At 49.4% G+C, this 19,668-nt stretch overlaps 1 protein-coding gene across 1 annotated transcript; it reads left to right on the top strand.

Annotated features, from left to right (window-relative positions):
- The first annotated feature begins 350 nt into the window (after positions 1 to 350).
- On the top strand, positions 351 to 18,206 carry NEFH (neurofilament heavy chain). Its single transcript, XM_083478505.1, has 4 exons — positions 351 to 1,389; positions 11,989 to 12,188; positions 14,323 to 14,447; positions 15,583 to 18,206. Exons 1-4 carry the CDS (start codon positions 504 to 506, stop codon positions 17,228 to 17,230), a joined length of 2,859 nt encoding a protein of 952 aa, XP_083334631.1. The 5' UTR covers positions 351 to 503; the 3' UTR covers positions 17,231 to 18,206.
- The last annotated feature ends 1,462 nt before the right edge of the window (positions 18,207 to 19,668 follow it).

The following is a 19,668-nucleotide window of genomic DNA, read 5'->3' as shown; positions in this document are numbered from 1 at the left end:
CTCGGCAGAGTCAAAGGGAATGTATGGTGCTATTACAATTTGTTGGAAAAGAATATGTAAGGAAAACAATAAAAATTTACTTGGGGAAAAAAATAATATATCTCACGTTAGGGGCAAGACACATAATTTGAGCCCGGAACATCTTTTCAAACGAGGAACATTTCTCCGTGCCTCAGGTTAGGAAGGCGGGGGTTACTACTTTGAGCCCCGGTACCTACTGAAAAGCTCTGCAGAGTGTGCCTTTGGCAGGAGGGGTGGGATGCGGGCACAGGTATATGTGTGAGAGAGGGGGGAGGGGGGAAGAAGCCGTTTCATCTCCTCCTCTACCACCCCGTCTCTTTCTCTCTCTCTCCCTCCCTCCTTCCCTGCTCGCAGAAGGGGCGGCCCCGGGATGCTCGGCGGCCGCCGGCGTGCGGTATATAAGAACAGCGGCGCTCCCTTCTGCCGCAGTGGCCTCTCTGGCGTGTCGCTCCGACGGCAGCGGCGCCCTCCCCGCCACCACCATGATGAGCTACGGCATGGACACGCTTTATAGCGGCCCCTCGTACCGCAAGGAGCCCGGCTTCGGCGGCGGGCGCTACTCGACGGCAGCCGCGCGCTCCGCAGGCGGCAGCGGCTCGTTGGCGTCGAGCGGCTTCCACTCGCAGTCGTGGTCGCGGGGCTCGGCGGTCTCCGTCTCCAGCTACCGGCGCCTGGGGGCGTCGTCGGCGTCCGGGGCCGCGGGCGTCTTGAGCCAGCTGGGCTCGTCGACTGAGAGCCTGGAGTCGTCGCTGAACGGCGACCTGCGCGGGCGCAACGAGAAGGAGGTGCTGCAGGCGCTCAACGACCGCTTCGCCGGCTACATCGACAAGGTGCGGGCGCTGGAGGAGCAGAACCGGCAGCTGGAGGCCGAGGCGGCGGCGCTGCGGCAGCAGCAGGCCGGGCGCTCAGCCATCGGGGAGCTGTACGAGCGCGAGATCCGCGACATGCGCGGCACGCTGGTGGTGCTGAGCGCCGAGAAGGGGCAGCTGCAGCTGGAGCAGGAGCACCTGGAAGAGGATCTGGCGCATCTCAAGCAGCGCCTGGACGACGAGAGCCGGCAGCGCGAGGAGGTGGAGGCGGCCATCCGGGCGCTGGGCAAGTTCGCCGACGACTCTCAGCTAGCCAAGGGCGAACTGGAGAAGAAACTGCAGGCGCTGCGCGAGGAGAGCCTTTTCCTGCGCCGCAGCCACGACGACGAGGTGGCCGAGCTGCTGCTCCAGATCCAAAGTAGCAGCGCCCTCCAGGTGGCCGTCGAGGCTCGCGACGCCGCAGCCCGCTCCGACGTCACCTCTGCGCTCAAGGAGATCCGCGCCCAGCTGGAGGGACACACCGTCAAGAGCTCCATCCAGTCCGAGGAGTGGTTCCGAGGTGAGACTATAAACGTGGCGGGCCATTCTGGAAAGTAGGAGGGGGGAGTCAGGGAGCCCCCCGACGGTGGGATAAGAGAGCTAGGCGGGGGGGGGGCAGCTTTGTCCAAAGGAGGGAGGGGGAGGTCACCCCACCCGCAACCCTTCCAAGGACATGGAGAGGGCCGTCGAGGAACCACTGGAGTGCCCCCAGTAGCTGGGCTGGGCGGGGGCAGCAGCTTTGTCCAAAGGAAGGAGGAGGCGGCCACTCGGGAACCGCCCCAGGAATAGGAAGGAAGGAAGGAAGGGGACGCCGGGGAGCCACCCGAGAGCCGGCAGGGAAGCAGGGCTGCGGGGGGGAGGCACCTTAGTCTAAAGGGGGTCGGTCGGAGAACCATCCTACAGTTAGGAAGGGAGGCGTGCCGGAGAACCACCTCAGAGGCAGCAGAGGGAGAAAGTGCTGTCTCCCAGCAGCCGCTTCATCAAAGGAGCGGCGAGGAACGGAGGGGGTGTCCCCCTCGCTTCGTAATACTAGAGTGGACCCAGCCCCCCGCAACTGTTTGGAAGTTTCAAAGCTGGGAGCGCGCCTTCGTTGGGAAGGGTCAGCGGATGGGGGCTGGTGGGTTTCATTAAATGTCCCTTTTCTCCCCCGCCCCATGATAGTAGGGCGCAAAGAACCAGATATGATTCATTCCTCTCCAGGACTATATTTTTCTGGCTATTATTTTAATAACGTACCGCCTCCTTATAGTCAAACATAATAATATGTCATCATAATTGCAAATTAAATAATTGGTCGTTGTTAGGTGCGAAAAGGAGCGCTTGCAAAATTATCTGTTGATTTTTCTTCTTTTTGGATAAAGAGCCCTTTCATCTTGGATATATTCAAGGGCAGGCTGCGAAAACTCGCTGTGAATCTTCACACACAAACATACCGGGCGAAACCTCTCTTCCTCTCTCTTCTCTCCCCTCTCTCACATTCGCTTCCCTCCCCATCCCTGAAATCGCGCTCCTACCCCAAGGCAAGAGGGGAACAAGTCGCCTGGAGCGGAGGAATTTCCAAATGTATTTTTTTCGGGGGGGGGGGCGGGTTTGTTCTCTTCGTGCCGGGGTGGCATCCCTTGACAAGCCATTACTCTGCAAAAATGGAGACCTTGTCATGGAAGTCTCCACGCAAAGGAAGGCGTTGCAATGGGGGCGTGTCCCTATCTCAGTGTCCCCCCCCCCAGTACGTCTAAATACCTTCAACTGGGAAACCTATGATAGCAACACTTACAGGTAAAGCTTAACTCGCCCTCCCCTCCTCAAGTGAAGCAGACGAACCGCGTAGAATTGCTTGTATAACATAGGCCAATGCAGTGGACAAGATACTTCTGCGGGGGCGGTGGGGGGCGGGGATACCGGTCATCGCCCCACCCCAGCTGCTGAGTTGGGGGAAGATGTCCTGCCATGGAGGTCAGGCACGCTAGCCTAGATAGAAAAAGATTAGGAAATGCGTTGGGAGGGGGAGAAATGTTGGGAGGAGGAGGTGGATTGCCTATTAAAGGAGTTGGGAGGTGGAGGAAAGACTCTCTTTCCAGAGTCTATAGCGTGGGAAGGAAGACTCCAAAAGGGGCGGGGGCGGGGAGAGAATGCATTCAGGGGCTCGGCGGGTAGTGGTGAACTTTGGGGATACCTGGATTGTGAGCGCGTTGCTCCATTGCACCAATACGAGGAGGGAGGGAGACTGATTCAGCACTGTGGACAGCGGTGGAAGGAAAGTAAAGTGGTACCTCGGGTTACAGACGCTTCAGGTTACAGACTCGGCTAACCCAGAAATAGTACCTCGGGTTAAGAACTTTGCTTCAGGATGAGAACAAAAATCGTGCTCCGGCGGCGCGGCAGCAGCAGGAGGCCCCATTAGCTAAAGTGGTGCTTCAGGTTAAGAACAGTTTCATGTTAAGAATGGACCTCCAGAACGAATTAAGTATTTAATGCGAGGTATCACTGTATTGCGCCGTCACTCCTGGGGGACAGAGGGTGTCATTTCATTCATTTGCTGGGGGTGCAGTTTCTACAGGGGGAAAAGATGAATCTATTTCTCTCCTTGGTGCAAAAGGCGGCTACATTCCCCGCCCCCCCGCCCCGGGGAGAACTGAAGCTGTCACCAGTCCTATCCGTACTGCGGAGGTACCTAAGAAAAAGGGGTCGATCCGCCTTGCTGCAGAGAGTGGGGAGAGAAAATGGTGGGGGTAACCATGTGTGGGACGAGGTTGGAGAGAGGGGGGGACGACGCGCGCTGTGTCTCGGCGCCGCTCCGCAGTCTCTGCTGAGTCAGTCCTCGCCTCCTGCAGTAACTTGAAGCCAAAGTCAGCTGCAGGGGGGGTTGTGGGGCGGAGGCGGCTGCCAGGCTGCCGCAGGGTGTCTGACTTCTCGTCTTGCAGCCCCTCCCCTCCCCAGGGCCCCGATCCTCTCTCGCCGCCCCATTTCTCCTCCTCCTCCTCCTCTGGCCATTTCCCATGGGATCCACCCACACACCTACCTATTGAAGCGAGAGAGGCGCGCTGAAGTGGGGGCGGGGCGGGGGAGCCCCGGAAAGGCTGGTAACGTCGGGATCGGATGCAGTTCGGGCGGGCGGTGCAAGCGCTCGCACCTCCCAAAATGAGTTAGGTGGGAGGGAACCTAAGCTGTTTTATACCGAGTCAGACCATTGGTCTGTCTGTGTAGCTCAGGGGCTACCCCAGAGATCCTGGGTGGGGACATTCCTAGCCCTACCTGGAGACGCCGAGGATAGAACCTGGGACCTTCTGCATGCAAAGCAAGTGCTTAACCTTTTTGCTACGACCTCCTCCCCCTAAACGGAGCCCTTTCGACTCCCAAGCACGGGCGGATTTCAGGGACTGCAGCAAAAGCAAGTTCTCAGAACCAGCCGGAAAGTTGGACGGCTCGAATCACGGTCTCTACCACCTAGGCGCTCTTTTCCTCTCCACGCGCCCCCTGGCCATGCTAACCCGCATTCAGGGCCCCCGGGGTGAGGAGGGACGACGCTCTCCAGGGTCCTGAACCAGCAATTTTTCCCAGGACGCTTGCTTTGTCATTATGACAGGCGCGGGCGCTGTCCGCGGTGCTGATCCTCCTTTGTGCCGTTGTCGGCGGGGGTCCTTGTCCCGCTGTTCGATTGATTGGTTGCATATATATATATATCCCACCGTTTCCCCCCAAGGAGCTCAAGGCACCGTACATGGTGCTCCCCCTCTTCATTTAATCCCTGCAACAACCCTGTGAAGTAGGTTAGGCTGAGAGGCAGTGACTGGCCCAAGGTCACCCACTAAGTTCTATGGCTGAATGGCGATTTGAACCCTGGTTTCCCAGGTCCTAGTCTGCACCACTTTAGACCGTGCAGTAGGGGTTCAGTTGCTCTGTTCCTCACGAAGACTGACGCGGAGTGTTACTAGTGGAGAGAGAGAGGCTCCGATCACAAGACCGCAATTTATTATTAAATTTACCTCCTCCTTCTTAGCATTGTAAGGGGAATCCGTGTTGTTGGAAGTTAGCGGGAGGGACATATTTTTACTTCCTACAGATTGGGAAATCCCTGCTGTTGCTGCAGTCCAGCTTTAACAGCTCTCTTGTCTTTCCTTAGCCATTCCTGTTTGGTAGCCACCAGCAATACCCTCCTCCTTTCATAAAGGCTGGCAGAAGCCTGGAGGACAGCTGCAGGAATGTGAGCCAAATACCTAAGCTGGTTTTCCCACAGGCATCTGGGTGGCAGCTGTGAGAACAAGATAGGGGACTGGATGGGCCATTTGCCTGCTCCAACAGCCAAACTCTGTTTATGTTATTATGAGGAAATGAAAAGCCTGGTTTATGGTGGCACCAGGTTATTATTTATTAAATTAAATGTTTCACATAGCACTTTCATTGTGCAAAAAGCAGATTATCTCTTTCCCTTGGGGGTGGAAACTGCAACACACACACCCCCAGCTTCTAGAATTATCTGTCCCACAAGCCCTTTTAAAGTATGTTGCTTGACAGCTCTTCAGCATGCCTGCATTGTGAAAATGGCACAGGCTTAAGAGTGAGTGGGATGTGACCTTAAAGGATCTATTCTAGTCCTGTCAGGCCGGTTTCCGTACTGAGAGGCGGCTTCAGATGAAATCGTCAGGTTGGCCCCGCAAAAGCAGTTTGATCTGCCTAAAGAGAACCACCTACGGAAAGTAATTGAGATGCACACCTGAAGGTCACTTAATGCAGACAGGTCAGTTTTAACACACACACACACACCCTGCTCACAATACGAGGTGCTAAAAGGACGGTTCTTCTCCCCAATGCCCCATTGTATGGTCATTTGTAGAGGCTTTTTGAGTCCATTTTCACTACTGATTTTGACTCCTGCGGTTATTCTAGAATGAAACCATCCAGACATCATAACGCATTGCCACTTCCTTAATTTCCCAATGGAGCAGTTAGTGATGGTCACTAAGTGAAAATGTCACCACCCACATACAAGAGGCAGGTTATTGGCAAATGTCGGGGAGATATAAGGCTTGCAGGAATAAAAAAAGAGAAAGGAAAGGAAAGGGGTCATGAAGTCCCCCCAAATGCAGGTGGGAGGGGAATGACTGTTTGATCATGTACAGACAGAGTTTGTGAGGGGTGTTTTTATGACTATGTTTATTTAATCTATTTATCTTGCCTTTTTACAAAAAACATTGCAACCTTTAAAAACATTATTAAAAAACACAGTAATAAGAACAAACTGGCTAAAAGCAATAATTAAAATGCACCAGAACAGATTTAGAAGCTGCAGTTAAGATACATTTCCCTCTGACCGTAGCCCAATGATCAGCATTGTCTGCACCTTAGTTTTCAAAGGCGTGTCTGAATAAGAAGGTCTTAGGCTGTCAGTGGAAATATGACAAAGAGGAAGCCAGTCTAAAATCTCCTTGGGAAGAAATGCTACTGTATGGGAGCAGCCGCAGAAGGGGCTCTCTTATGGATAACCACCTGCCGTGATTCAGATGCCAGTGGGATTGAGAGAAGTTCTAATTTGGCAGCACAACTGCAATAGTGACTGATGGTAAACTAATTTCCCTGCCCCCTGCCCTAGGCTTCCTGTCCTTGATCCCACAGTTGCTATGCTCTTCTCCAAAAGAACCCTGTGGCAGAGGCCTTTTCCCAACAAGAATGGCTGCCTGCAGGCCCAGACATCACCAAGGCCAGCCCATCCAGCAAAGTGTGTGTCCAGGTGGCTGAGACCAGCTCTCCCTTTCTGAGAGGGGCGCCTCCTATCTGCAAGTCTGGAGTGGGGTTGTGTGAGCTTTGAAGGTGTAGATCAGTCAGGGCAACTGTCAGCTAATCTGTGACTTCTAAGGCTGTTACTCCTCAGACACAGTACAGTCTCTCCACCAAGAAGGGGAGATTTGAAATCTCTCTCTCTCTCTCCCCCTCCCCTCTCTCTCACACACAGAATCAACATTGATACTTACTTCAGGTGGTTGAGTGTCGACAGGATTTGAGCTCAAATTTGGCCAATGAGAAATATATATAACCATGCTTTGGTGAATCCTGAAGTCCGCAGTACAATAGTACAAAATACTTACAGGAAAATTAAATTAGGGGACTTCCTCCCTGCCCCCCCCGAAACCCCAACAACCAGCAGCCAAAACCAGCAGCCCCGGGAACTACGGAATAATGAATGTCAATTGGTGATGGAACAGGCAGAAAACGACGAAAGAGGGGCAGGGGAGAAAATAACTGGTTTGCTTGAGCCTTTTAGAGTAGGGCAGGCTAGAAATATGAAAAGGAGCACTCTTAACCAAGGGTGGGGAGACACTGCAAAATTTTGTTGCGGATCCCACGATGAAGAGCTCAGTTGTGTATGCAGATGGTTTGAACAAGCATTTCAAGCAGCAGCATGGGCCTTGGTCTGGGTCAGAGGGAGGTGGGGCAGGGAGTTGAATCTGCCACTCTAGAAAGTAATCTCTGTAGATGGCTGGTCCTTCTCCTCGCTTGGAGAGACTGAGCACCACCACCTCCAAACCAGAATGTGTCTTCCTCAGCACCAACTGTTTAAATCATAATTCCTATGCAGTTCTTAAAAGACCAGGTGTTTTGCAATATTAGCGTTCATCTGCACACTAACCCCGAGAAACCTTTGGCTATCACAGCCTAGGACTTCTGTCAACCTCGATTAATGGTTTTCTAACTTTCTTTCTGATTTTGCATTTTATTTTAATAGTTATTGCTATAAAATCCAAATCCTAAATAAACTCCTTCTTAGTCCTTTTTCGCAATAATGCATATAGTTCTCCTTACAAAACTTCTTGCAACCCTACAAAGCTCAGCCTTATTTTCAAGATGCAGGAAAATCTGTCCGTCTATGTTAGTTTCCATTCCTCAGGATCCGTTCGTTTATGGCCATGAAGACATAGATGTTTCCTTCTCCCCACCCTTCATTTCTGATAGCATTTAAATCAAACAGCCTTTTTCTGACCTACCTCATCTATTTTTTGCTCTTCCTGCCCACTGCTTGCCCATATCATTTTTCTATGGCCCCCTAGCTGGAAATGTTTCTGGGAAAAGCTTATTCTCTGGCTGCCATAGCTCAGTGGGGAACAGTCCTAGCTCAGTTGCAGATAATCTTCTTTGCATGCAGAAGGTCCCAGATTCAATCCCTGGCATCCCCAAGTGATTTTAGAAAAGACTCCTGTCTGAAGCCCTGGAGAGCTGCTGCCGGTCAGTGCAGACAATATTGAAGTAGATGGACCAACAATTGGGCTCAGTATTAAGCTGTTTCTTATGTTCCTCTATGTATTCGGAGGTTAACTGCCTTTGAATGCAGAGCTGCCCTGAGCAATCATGACATTTCCCAGCCACTGGTATGTGTGTGTGGAGACATCCTGCATTTATCTCAATCCCTTTAAGGAGATTCCTAAATCAGAGGCTGTTATCTGGAGAGGAGTGTCATATGTTGACTACACATTAGAGAGGCAGTGTGGTTCAGTGGTTAAAGTGCCAGACTTAGGACCTGGGAAGCCAGGGCTCAAATTCTCACTCAGCCATGAAGCTCACTGGGGGGGGGGGGGGAAGACTTGGGGGACAATCACTGCCTCTCAACTTATCCTACCCACAGGGTTCTTGCCAGGATTAAATGAAGAGGGGGAGAATGCCATACACGCCACCTTGAGCTCTTTTGAGTGTAAAAAAGTGAAATAAAATAAAATAAATACATATTTATGCACCATGGAGAATACAGCGTTCGTTTAGGCTCCATTCCATTTGCCACCTTTACTGCTGCTGATCCTCTCTGGAAAATCAGAAGTACAAACACATTAAGGTTTGTTTTTCAGGATGCTGCAGTCAGCAATATGTGAATGCTGTGCGGGCCCTTCTCAAAGAGACAAATGATGTATGAGCAGAGATCAGAAGAGCTCACAGGTACTTAACAATAGCATTCAACTGATTTGGGTTTTGTAAACCCTTTACCATCATCGCAGCGCGGGTGACTGGAAAGCAGAGAGCGAGAAAGGGCTGACATTCATTCTCTGCATCCATCTGCCTGCATATGTGGCAAGGCAGTAACGCGAAGTATTATCCCTCCACAGGATGCCACCTGAAAATCCAAATTCCCCTCCCGTTCCCCTTGCATCTGGGAGCTATGAAACCCCTGCTGAATCTAGTGGGTGATCAGGATCAAACCCTCCTTTATTTCCAAGGCTGTATACCTAATAGCTGTATACCTAATAGGCTGCAAACAACACACAGCAAGCCAGCAGCTTAAATAATACAAAACACAGAAAAGAAGTATAAAAATCAGTTTTGTGGTTTTTTTGTAGAGGGCATATTGAGGCAAGACTATTTACATTTGGGAGCAAGATTCATTCCACTTTTAAACCTGAAGAGCGTTAAATGAGTGCAAAACCAGTATATTGTATTTTTTAAAAATCCGTTCAGAATGTTTTTAATAATGCACAGTTCATTCCCCACCTCCCCGGAACTTGCCTAGTTCCGGATGCTGCTGCTGAATCATTTTGCAGATCCCAGCAGAGGGGGCTGGGCTGCCCTTCTCAGGAAGCGAAGTGATGGAGGCTTGGAGGTTCCCATCAGGGGCTGGCCAAAGCGGCTGAATTGTCTCAAGCCCGTTATTAACCCTTCCTCCTCTCTTTCTCCCATCTCTCCGCAGCTGTGCTAGCTAGGGCTGCTGGGATCTGTAGTCCAAAAGAGCTGGAGGGGGTTGGGGCAAGCGGGCCGGCATTGCAGTGGTGGGCGTGGCCAGTGGCAAAAGTGGGCGGAGCAACAGGCTTCACTGCCGCCTGGGTACCATATAGGCTACATTTAAGCCATGCACAATTCAGAGCTTCCTACGGGCATCTCTCTCTAGCCAGGGAAGTAGGAGGCACGATCACAAGAACACAAGTGACAAACTGACACTCCACTGACAAACTGGAACGTGTCCAGAGGAGGGCAACCAAAATGGTCAAAGGCCTGGAAACGATGCCTTATGAGGAACGGCTAAGGGAGCTGGGCATGTTTAGCCTGGAGAAGAGGAGGTTAAGGGGTGATATGATAGCCATGTTCAAATATATAAAAGGATGTCACATAGAGGAGGGAGAAAGGTTGTTTTCTGCTGCTCCAGAGAAGCAGACACGGAGCAATGGATCCAAACTACAAGAAAGAAGATTCCACCTAAACATTAGGAAGAACTTCCTGACAGTAAGAGCTGTTCGACAGTGGAATTTGCTGCCAAGGAGTGTGGTGGAGTCTCCTTCTTTGGAGGTCTTTAAGCAGAGGCTTGACAACCATATGTCAGGAGTGCTCTGATGGTGTTTCCTGCTTGGCAGGGGGTTGGACTCGATGGCCCTTGTGGTCTCTTCCAACTCTATGATTCTATGATTCTAAGTGGTCCATCTAATCCAGCATTCTCACAGTGGCCACCCACATGCTCCAAAGGGAAGCCCAGGAGCAGGACCCCAGAACAAGACCCTTCTCCCCTCCTGTGGTTTCCAGGAACTGGTGTTCAGTAGCAGTACTGCCCTCCAACCAGTGCCAGATTTACATACAAGCTAAACAATCTTTAGCTTAGGGCCCCACTCTCTTGGAGCCCCCCAAAAAATCAAAGGGGAAGAAACTGGATGTACACTTCCAAAATATAAGATAAAAAACAAATAAAATAAAACCTACATACAGCAACAGTGTTTTGTGTTGTGTAAGTAACGGGCCCCACCTGCTAGCCTGCTCTCTAAAATATCACTGGTTTGCTCATTTCTATATACAGTGGTACCTTGGGTTACATACGCTTCAGGTTAGAGACTCCACTAACCCAGAAATAGTACCTCGGGTTAAGAACTTTGCTTCAGGATGAGAACAGAAATCGTGCTCTGGCGGTGCAGCAGCAGCGGGAGGCCCCATGAGCTAAAGTGGTGCTTCAGGTTAAGAACAGTTTCAGGTTAAGAACAGACCTCCAGAACGAATTAAGTACTTAACCCAAGGTACCAGTGTATAGGGTGCCTACATTCTGCATGGACTGGTTGAATGGTAACATGTGCAAATGGCTTTCGATACCTATTAGGTCCATAAATTACCATATAGCATATATTCTACTCAACACAAAAAACAGTGACAATTTGTTGTTGACAAAGGTCAGCTGGACATATAAAGGACCCCATTACCTTCAGTAGTTTAGGGCCTCATCAAACCTAAACCTGGCCCTGCTTCCAACCATGGAGGCAAAGCGCAGCCATCATGTCTAGCAGCCTCAATGAATAGCTTGGTCCTCAATGAATTACGTAGGCCAGACCAGGAATTCATCCAATCACATTTCAGGGGCACATTCCAGTCTGGCAAAAACACTAGGTAAGGGGATAGCAAAGAGCCTGTCACTGAGGTCTGTCACATGGGAAGGGGCACAGCATGTGGAGAGTCCCAAAGGCCATATCAAGAGCCCTTGGGAGGGGGGGCATTTGGCCTCTGGGACTGGAGTTCACTCCTGTTTTGGACAATTGTGGATGGAGTAGGAATGGCCTGTACTCTGCAATCTTTCCTTGACGATATATTTTGGCATGCTTTGCGACTGGATAGATGGTTTTTCTCCCCCCCCCCCATAACACTTATTGAATTTCATACAAACACATAACTTCAATAAAACAAAAATAAGAAAAACAATAATAAAAGAAAAGAGAAAGAAATATAATATGACAAACCTCACAAATAATACCCAAGAATACCACCACATACACAAACACAATAAAACTTAATTAATTTAACTTCCAACTTCATAAACATATTACTTGACTTCCTCTAATCTCTTCCATCATGTAATTGAATATAGCAGTTTCCAATATCATTATTCCAAAAAACAATATTCCGGTTATAATCAAATTTCCTAACTTTTCTTATCGTTCTGTTTCTCATTTATTTATTTAATCCTAGGCCTAATTAGTTCTTTCAAGTAGTCACAAATCTTTAAATATTACAATATTTATTCAAATAGTCTTTAAATTTCTTCCAGTCTTCTTGATATTCCTCTTCTTTCTGGTCGTGGATTCTCCCAGTGAGATCAGCCAGCTCCATAAACTCCATCATCTTCATCTGCCAATGACTGGATATATGCTTTTTCTCCTTTCCCTTCCCCACATTACAGTGAGGCTGGACAAGCTGTCAGAAGCGGCCAAGGTGAATACCGATGCCATCCGTACAGCACAGGAGGAGATTTCCGAATACCGCCATCAACTGCAATCCAAAACCACCGAGCTTGAAGCTCTCAAAGGGACGAAGGAATCCCTGGAGAGGCAGAGGGCCGACATAGAAGACCGCCATCATGTTGATGTCCTCTCCTATCAGGTAATGTGTGGGCCAATGGCAGCTGCCTACTACAGACTCCCCCAACCAGGTGCCCTTCAAATATCAGGTCTCATCAGCCCCCCATGGGGGACAGCCAATGGGGAGGAAGGATGGGGCCACAGTCCAGTGATATCTGTGTTCACCACCTGGATTAAATCCACCAGTCTTAGCTGTATAACCCAAGGATAGCCCAGGATAAGCCAAGCTCTCTTAGGCTGAAAACAGACAAGAATGTTTAAGAAAAGAAGTGTTGAAGCTTCTCCCACTGCCAGCACTGAAGGAAGATCTAACTACCACCCTTATCAACCTCTGTCTGTGGATTGAAGAGGGTGCCATCTTGTCTTCAATTTGTAAAAATGTTACATGGAAAAAATACGAGAGACATTACACATACTTCTGTAAAACAAGAAAATCTTTAATAATAATAAAAAATGGATGATAATGGCAGTCCTCCTCAGAGCAGACCGGTTGGAGTTAATAGGCATGGGTAACTTTGGTTTGATAATTTCAATGGATCTACTCTGAGTAGGGCTTAGGTGTATTTTTTTAAGAACTCTTAGCACCCTTAGGAGTCCCCTGTTTCCCTCTCAGAACTACAGTTTCCCAAGCAATTTAATAATGAATCCCTCTTCACTGGGAACTCTGGGAATTGTTGCTCTGAGAGTGGAATAGGAGTCTCTCCCAGCAGCTCTCAGCACTCTTAACAAACGACACTTCCCAAGATTCTTTGGGGGAAGCCATGACTGTATAAAGTGGTAAAATACTGCGTCTAGATGAGACCTAAGGCATACAGCTATTAAAAACAAAAAACAGACCTTAGGTGGATCTACACACGGGGAAAAAACACTATTAAAAAGTTAGAAATGAAATCGTTATAAAAGAAGAAAACACTATGTAAAAATCGCATAGAATTTTTTATTTTTATTTTTGCTCTCCGGCGCCATCCTGTGTTGCATGCTTATAACGCATTCAAAATGTTGTGTTTTTTTTTACTAATGTAGCTGAGTCCCTTGTCTGGTTGGCTTGAAGACAACCTCCCTCTCTTATACACACATGCAGATAAAGACCAAACAAAAAATGCTCCACAAAGCAACCTTATTATTACAGTGGTACCTCTGGTTACATACTTAATTTGTTCCGGAGGCCCATTCTTAACCTGAAACGGTTCTTAACCTGAGGGGTTACCGCTTTAGCTAATGGGGCCTCCTGATGCTGCCGCGCTGCTGTGGCGCAATTTCTGTTCTCATCCTGAGGTAAAGTTATTAACCTGAGGTACTATGTACTTCCAGGTTAGTGGAGTCTGTAACCTGAAGTGTTTGTAACCTGAGGTGTTTGTAACCCGAGGTACCACTATAGTGGGGTTTTGTTGATGTTCCTAACCAAAATGTTTAGGGCTATGCGTCCCCCTGCGTCTCCCCAGGGAAAAACCACTGGTTATCGTTATTGTCATATTACAACTGGAGTGTGTGCCTTTTCGACTAAGCTCTAATTGGTGTGTCTCAGGCCTCTGCCAGTGGCAGTTAATGCCCATTGGGGCTGCTTGGGCAGAAGGCAGGGAGCCCAACACTAGGGGGCGCCAGAGCTGATGGCAGGCAGAGCCAATTAATTCCTAGTTTTGTCTCTGTCCTCCTCCCTGCCAAGTTCTACAAGGGGCAACAATGAGATGAAAGAGGAGGAAGCTGGCAGCCGGGGCGGGGTCACTTCCTTGGACTCGTAAGAAGGAAGGCCGGTGGTGGGTTGGTGACACCTCTGACCAGTCTCAGATGCCTTCCAGTAACTAGCAAAGTAGATCCCAGGCCTTTTAAATAATTTTACATTGCCACTACATATGGTAGCCTCTTCTACTTTTTGCCCTCCCTTCCCGTTTCTTCTCTATCACAGTCAAAGGCTTTGACTGTGAAAGAGCGAAACAACTTCATGCTGATTGGGCAGATCTAGGATGCTGGTGGCTACAGTAGGTCTTCGATTCCTCCATGACCCTGGACCGGCCACTACCCCACACTGGGTCATCACTGTGGCCCTTTGGCATCAGTCACCTCACACTCTGCCTAGTGCTAGGGCCAGTTTTGACCCTGCTGTTCACTCATTGGCCACCTGAAGATGACCCACACTCTTCCCTGCCTCTCTTTCATAGGAGAGCATCGCCCAGCTGGACAATGAGCTGAGGAATACCAAGTGGGAGATGGCAGCCCAGCTGAGGGAATACCAAGACTTGCTGAATGTCAAGATGGCTCTGGATATAGAGATTGCAGCTTACAGGTAGGTGTCACTTCATTTCCCTACTCTGACAGGCTCACAGGCGTAAGCCCTTCCTCCTCCAGACACGGCATCATTTCCTTTCATGCTGTCGTACACAGGCTCATCCCTGTGCACGTCCAGCCTTGTTTTCTTCACCTCGGTCCTTCAATTCCACTCCTCCACAACCCATTCTTTCCTTGGGTTTTTATATATATATTAAAAAAATATTTCATTTTAAAATGTATACCCTGCTTTTCACCATTTAGGTCTTATAGCGGCATACAAGGATTTTTATTTTTTATGTACAAGATTTAAAACAAATGAAACCTCTAACATGCAAAAACTTCAGAAACTTATAAAGTCTCAGAAATTTAAACAAATAACACCTGAAATATTTTAAAATATCGGAGGAGCACTTGGGACACAAAAGCCTCCTGGAATAAAATGGTTTTAATCAGGCACCTGAAACTCAGCAGGGAGATGACCTATGCCTGACTTCTAGTGGGAGAGAGTTCCACAGAGTTGGGCCCACACAACTGAAGGTGCAGCTTCGTGTTGAGATGAGTCATGCTTCTGGTCCCTGGGAGACCACTAACATTGCTTTCCTGGATGAGGTTTTAATTAAAACTGTGGAGTGTCTATTTAGACATAGATCTAGCCATTATTTTCCAGGTACTTTCCTGGCAATGAGGCCAAGGGAATAAACATTATGCACCAGCCAAAGTAAAACAAATAGATACTGGCCAACTTCACACCACACATTCAAAGCACTTTAAACATGGCTTCCCCCAAAGTATTCTGGGAGTTCAATAAGGGTGCTGAGATTTGTTAGGAGACCCTTATTTCCCTTCCCAGCGCTACAATTCTCAGAGTGGTTTAACAATCAATCCCTCTTGCCAGGGAACTCTGGGAATTGTAGCTCTGGGAGTCTCCTAACAACTCTCAGCACCCTTACTGAACTACTGCTCCCAGAATCCTTTGGGGGGAAGCCATGACTGTTTAAAGTGATATCATAGCGCTATAAATGTACGGTGTGGATGTGGCCATTGCTGTACGCCTGCCTGGTTTTCTGCATGGTGATTGGTACTCGCAGCTAATTGGTTTAGCAGACTCTGACTTCCTTTGATTTCTCCCACCCACCTTTTTTTGGAAACAGGAAACTCCTGGAAGGTGAGGAATGCCGCATGGGAGCTGGGCTGGGCCTCTTTCCTTTCCCTGAATCCGTCCCCAAAGCCCCCAGCATTTCCACCCACATCAAGTTCAAGAGCGAGGAGAAGATCAAAGTGGTGGAGAAGTCCGAGAAGGAGACGGTGATTGTGGAGGAGCAGACTGAGGAAGTTCAAGTGACTGAAGAAGTCACGGAGGAAGAGGGAGGTGAGAAAAAGGAAGAGGAGGAGGAGGAGGAGGAGGGAGAGGGAGAAGAGGAAGCAGAGGAGGGAGGAGAGGAAGAAGAAGGAGATGCAAAAGAGGAAGAAGAACAGGGAGAATCTGAAGGAGGAGAGGGTGGTGAAGAAGAAGAAGAAGAAGAAGGAGAGGCAAAAGAGAAGGAATCTCCATCAGCAGAAGACGCTCCAGAAAAAGCACCAACACCTCCAGAAAAAGAGGTCAAATCTCCAGACAAGATTCAGTTGCCAGTGAAGGATGATGCCAAATCTCCAGCATCCAAGTCTCCAGCTCCCAAATCTCCAGCTCCCAAATCTCCAGCTCCCAAGTCTCCAGCCCCCAAGTCTCCAGCTCCCAAGTCTCCAGCTCCCAAGTCTCCAGCAGTTGCCTCCCCGACGCAAGAAGAAACCAAATCCCCAGCCAAAGCGAAGTCTCCAACAAAGGAAGAGGCCAAGGCTCAGGCAACAAAATCTCCCGAAAAGCCCGCATCCCCTACCAAAGAAGACTCCAAGTCTCCGGCAAAAGCTCCATCTCCCACCAAGGAGGAGAGCAAGTCTCCAGATAAGGTCAAGTCTCCGGCAGCAAAATCTCTGGAGAAAGGGGCAACCCCTACAAAGGAGGAGTCCAAATCTCCAGGGAAGGTCAAATCCCCCACAAAGGAGGAGGTGAAGTCCCCAGAGAAAGCCAAGACCCCGCCGAAAGCCAAGTCACCTGAGAAGGAGAAGCCCCCACCGAAGGAACCAGCCAAGCCACCTGCGAAGGAGGCCAAGGCCCCTGCAAAAGAGGAGGAAAAAGCTCAGGTGAAGCCAAAAGTAGAAGAGAAGAAAGAGAGCAAGAAAGAAGAGGAGCCCAAGAAGGAGAGCCCGGCCAAGGATGTACCAAAACAGGAAGCCAAGGTGGAGGAGAAGAAGGAGAAGGAGGAAGACCAGAAGAAAGCCACCAAGCCAGAGAAGAAGGAGGAGGCACCTTCCAAGGCAGAGGATAAGGTGAAGGAAAAGGAGCCCACCAAAGCGGCAGCGAAGGCCAAGCCGGAGGCAGAGAAGGAAGCGGAGAAAGCCAGCAAGAAGGAGCCCGAGCCAAAGGCTCCGGCCAAAGAAGCGAAGGCCAAGGAGCCGAGCAAACCGGCTGAGAAGGAGCCCGAGAAACCCAAGGTGGAAGAGAAGAAAGAGGAACCCAAGAAGGAGAAAGCGGAGCCCAAGAAGGAGCCGGAGGAGAAGCCCAAAGCCGAAGCCAAGCCCAAAGAACCAGCCAAGGCAGAGGTCAAGGAGACCCCCAAGGCCGAGCCGGCAAAGGAGCCGGCCAAAGCCACCAAGCCCAAGGCTGAGAAAGTGGAGAAGTCGTCCAGCACAGACCCCAAAGACAGCAAAGCCGCAGAGAAGGCATCCCCGGCAGAGGAGAAAGCGAAGAAGAGCGAGAAGTGAGAGGGAGGAAGCTGGAGGCACCGGCGGATGTCGGAGGAGCTGTTCAAGGGCCCTCGCTGCCTCAGGACGGGCTCCTCTTTTTGCCCTTTCAAAGGCTGGACCTTTTCTGCTTAGGTGAGTGGTGACTCTTGCTCACCCGCCGAGGCATGGAGCTCATGTTAGCAATATGTTTATGTGAAAGAAAAATAAACAAGACACCCCAAATAAGCAATGAACCGAGCCGCCGCCACCTCCCCAAAAAAGGTGGTTTAATAATGTTATGATAGCTTCCGTAGCAGAATGTGATATACGCAGAATGCCACATTTAAACACTTGAATTTATTTAAGGGATGGGGAGAGGGAGGAGGGGAGGGGAATATCCAGAGCAAAACTTGACTGCCCTTTTCAAATAAGTGCATTTATTTCCAAGTACGGGCAATGATGGGTCGAATGCAATAAATGAATGTATGCCGTTAGAGCTGGGATTTATGCTTTGGGAGATGTATAGTAGGCTAGAGAATTCCAAAACGATCTAGAAAAAAATGCCTTGTCTTCATTTTCACACTGTCGAGAGCTTCATCCGTAGCTGGTCTCAGGAGGAAGGTCATTCAGGGCGCGTTTTATACCGGAAACCTAAACGGGTTTCAAAACTGGTTCCATTGCTTCGGTTCCTCACTTCCATTCTTAAGGGACCCTGGAAAATACAAGTTTACCATGGATACCGAAAAGGGATTTGTCAGCAGAATCCCTTTGCAGGAGAACAGCAGTTCCCGATGTTTTCTGGGAGGGAGCCAGGCCGGTCAAAACCGGTTGAAAACCTGGCTTAGGTTTGATGTATAGATGTGCCCTCTGTCGTTAAAAAACAAAAAACCATGCACACACATGCACACACTCACCCACTGGAAAAAAGAAGTGCACTACAGCAAGTCAAACGTTCACTTCCAGTTGCTTCTGTGCAATAAAAGCAAACGAAAATGCTTACAAAGAGCTGACTCTCTCTTCTCTGTCGTGGTCTCCTTTCTGGGGTGTCAAGAGGGAAGGTTTGGCAGGTGGAGCTCAGTGGTGAACAATGTGCTTCGCATGCAGAAGGTCCCCAGTTCAGTCCCCTGGCATCACCACTGAAAGGGATCAGGAAGTAATGGCAAAGATCCTGGGGAGTCATTGCCAGAGTGAAATTCTGGGCTCAATGAGTAATAATAATAATAATAATAATAATAATAATAATATTTGTGGTACACTGGTTTGACATCGTCTGATAGGAAGTGCCTACAGAGGGTGGTGAATACAGCACAAGATCTTATGGGCTGTCCCGTGAATCCACTGGATGACATTGCGGAAGAACTTTGCCTCAGGAGAGTGAGGAAAATTCTCAGGGATGATTCACACCCTGGCTGGAACTTTCTTGATCTCCTGCCCTCAGGCAAAAGATATAGAAGTATGATTAGTCGCACCAACAGGGTAAAGAACAGCTTCTATCCGTGGGCTGTTAGGCTGCTGAATGAAAAGATAAGGGCAACTGACTTTCGGGTTTGGTGGGTGTGCGTCAGTAAACAAGGGGAATTAAGAGATCTGAGTGGGGGGTGCTCGTGTAATCTCACTGTGTAGAAGTTGTACAAGTGACAATAAAGTATTTCAAATTTCAATAATAATAATAATAATCCCCCGCCCATCTGGCTGGGTTTCCCCAGCCACTCTGGGTAGCTCCCAACAGAACACGAAAAACAGAATAAAACTTCAAACATTAAAAACTTCCCTAAACAAGGCTGACTTCAGATGTCTTTTAAACGTCAGATAGTTGTTTATTTCCTTGACACCTGATGGGAGGGCGTTCCACAGGGCGGGTGCCACTGCCAGGAAGGCCCTCTGCCTGGTTCCCTGTAACCTCACTTCTCGCAGGGAGGGAACCGCCAGAAGGCCCTCGGAGCTGGACCTCAGTGTCTGGGCAGAATGATGGAGATGGAGACGCTCCTTCATGTATACTGGACTGAATGCTCTGACCTCAGCTTCCTCTGCTCCTTTAACTAGGCTGTTAGAAACCCCGAGTATTAGGGACTGAGATGCACTTGCCTAGGCAGCTCATCCCAGTCTAAGGCTTCCAGGATGAGTTGGGCCATAACTCAGAGCAACTGGCTTGCATGCAGAAGGTCCCAAGGCAGCTGCTGCCAGTTAGATTGAGCTAGAAGGACCAGATGCTGTATAAAGCCGCTTCCTGTGTCCCTGCATCTTAAGGGAAGGCTCAAAATTCAATGGCAGAGCACCAGCTTTTCATGCAGAAGGCTACTGGCCACAACCCTGTCCTGTGGCACTGAATTCTATGTACTAAAAAAATACATTTATTCTCAACCAGCAATGTAGAACACCTGTGCATACAAAAGGTCCCAGGTTCATTCCCCAGCATCTCCTGGCAGGACAGAGAATGCCCCCTGCCTGAAACCCTGAAGAGCTGCTGCTGGTCAGAG

The sequence above is a fragment of the Podarcis liolepis genome (assembly GCF_965112155.1).
Source record: "Podarcis liolepis genome assembly, chromosome: 15".
Classification (NCBI taxonomy): domain Eukaryota; kingdom Metazoa; phylum Chordata; class Lepidosauria; order Squamata; family Lacertidae; genus Podarcis; species Podarcis liolepis.
This window is presented reverse-complemented; position numbering and strand designations above follow the sequence as displayed.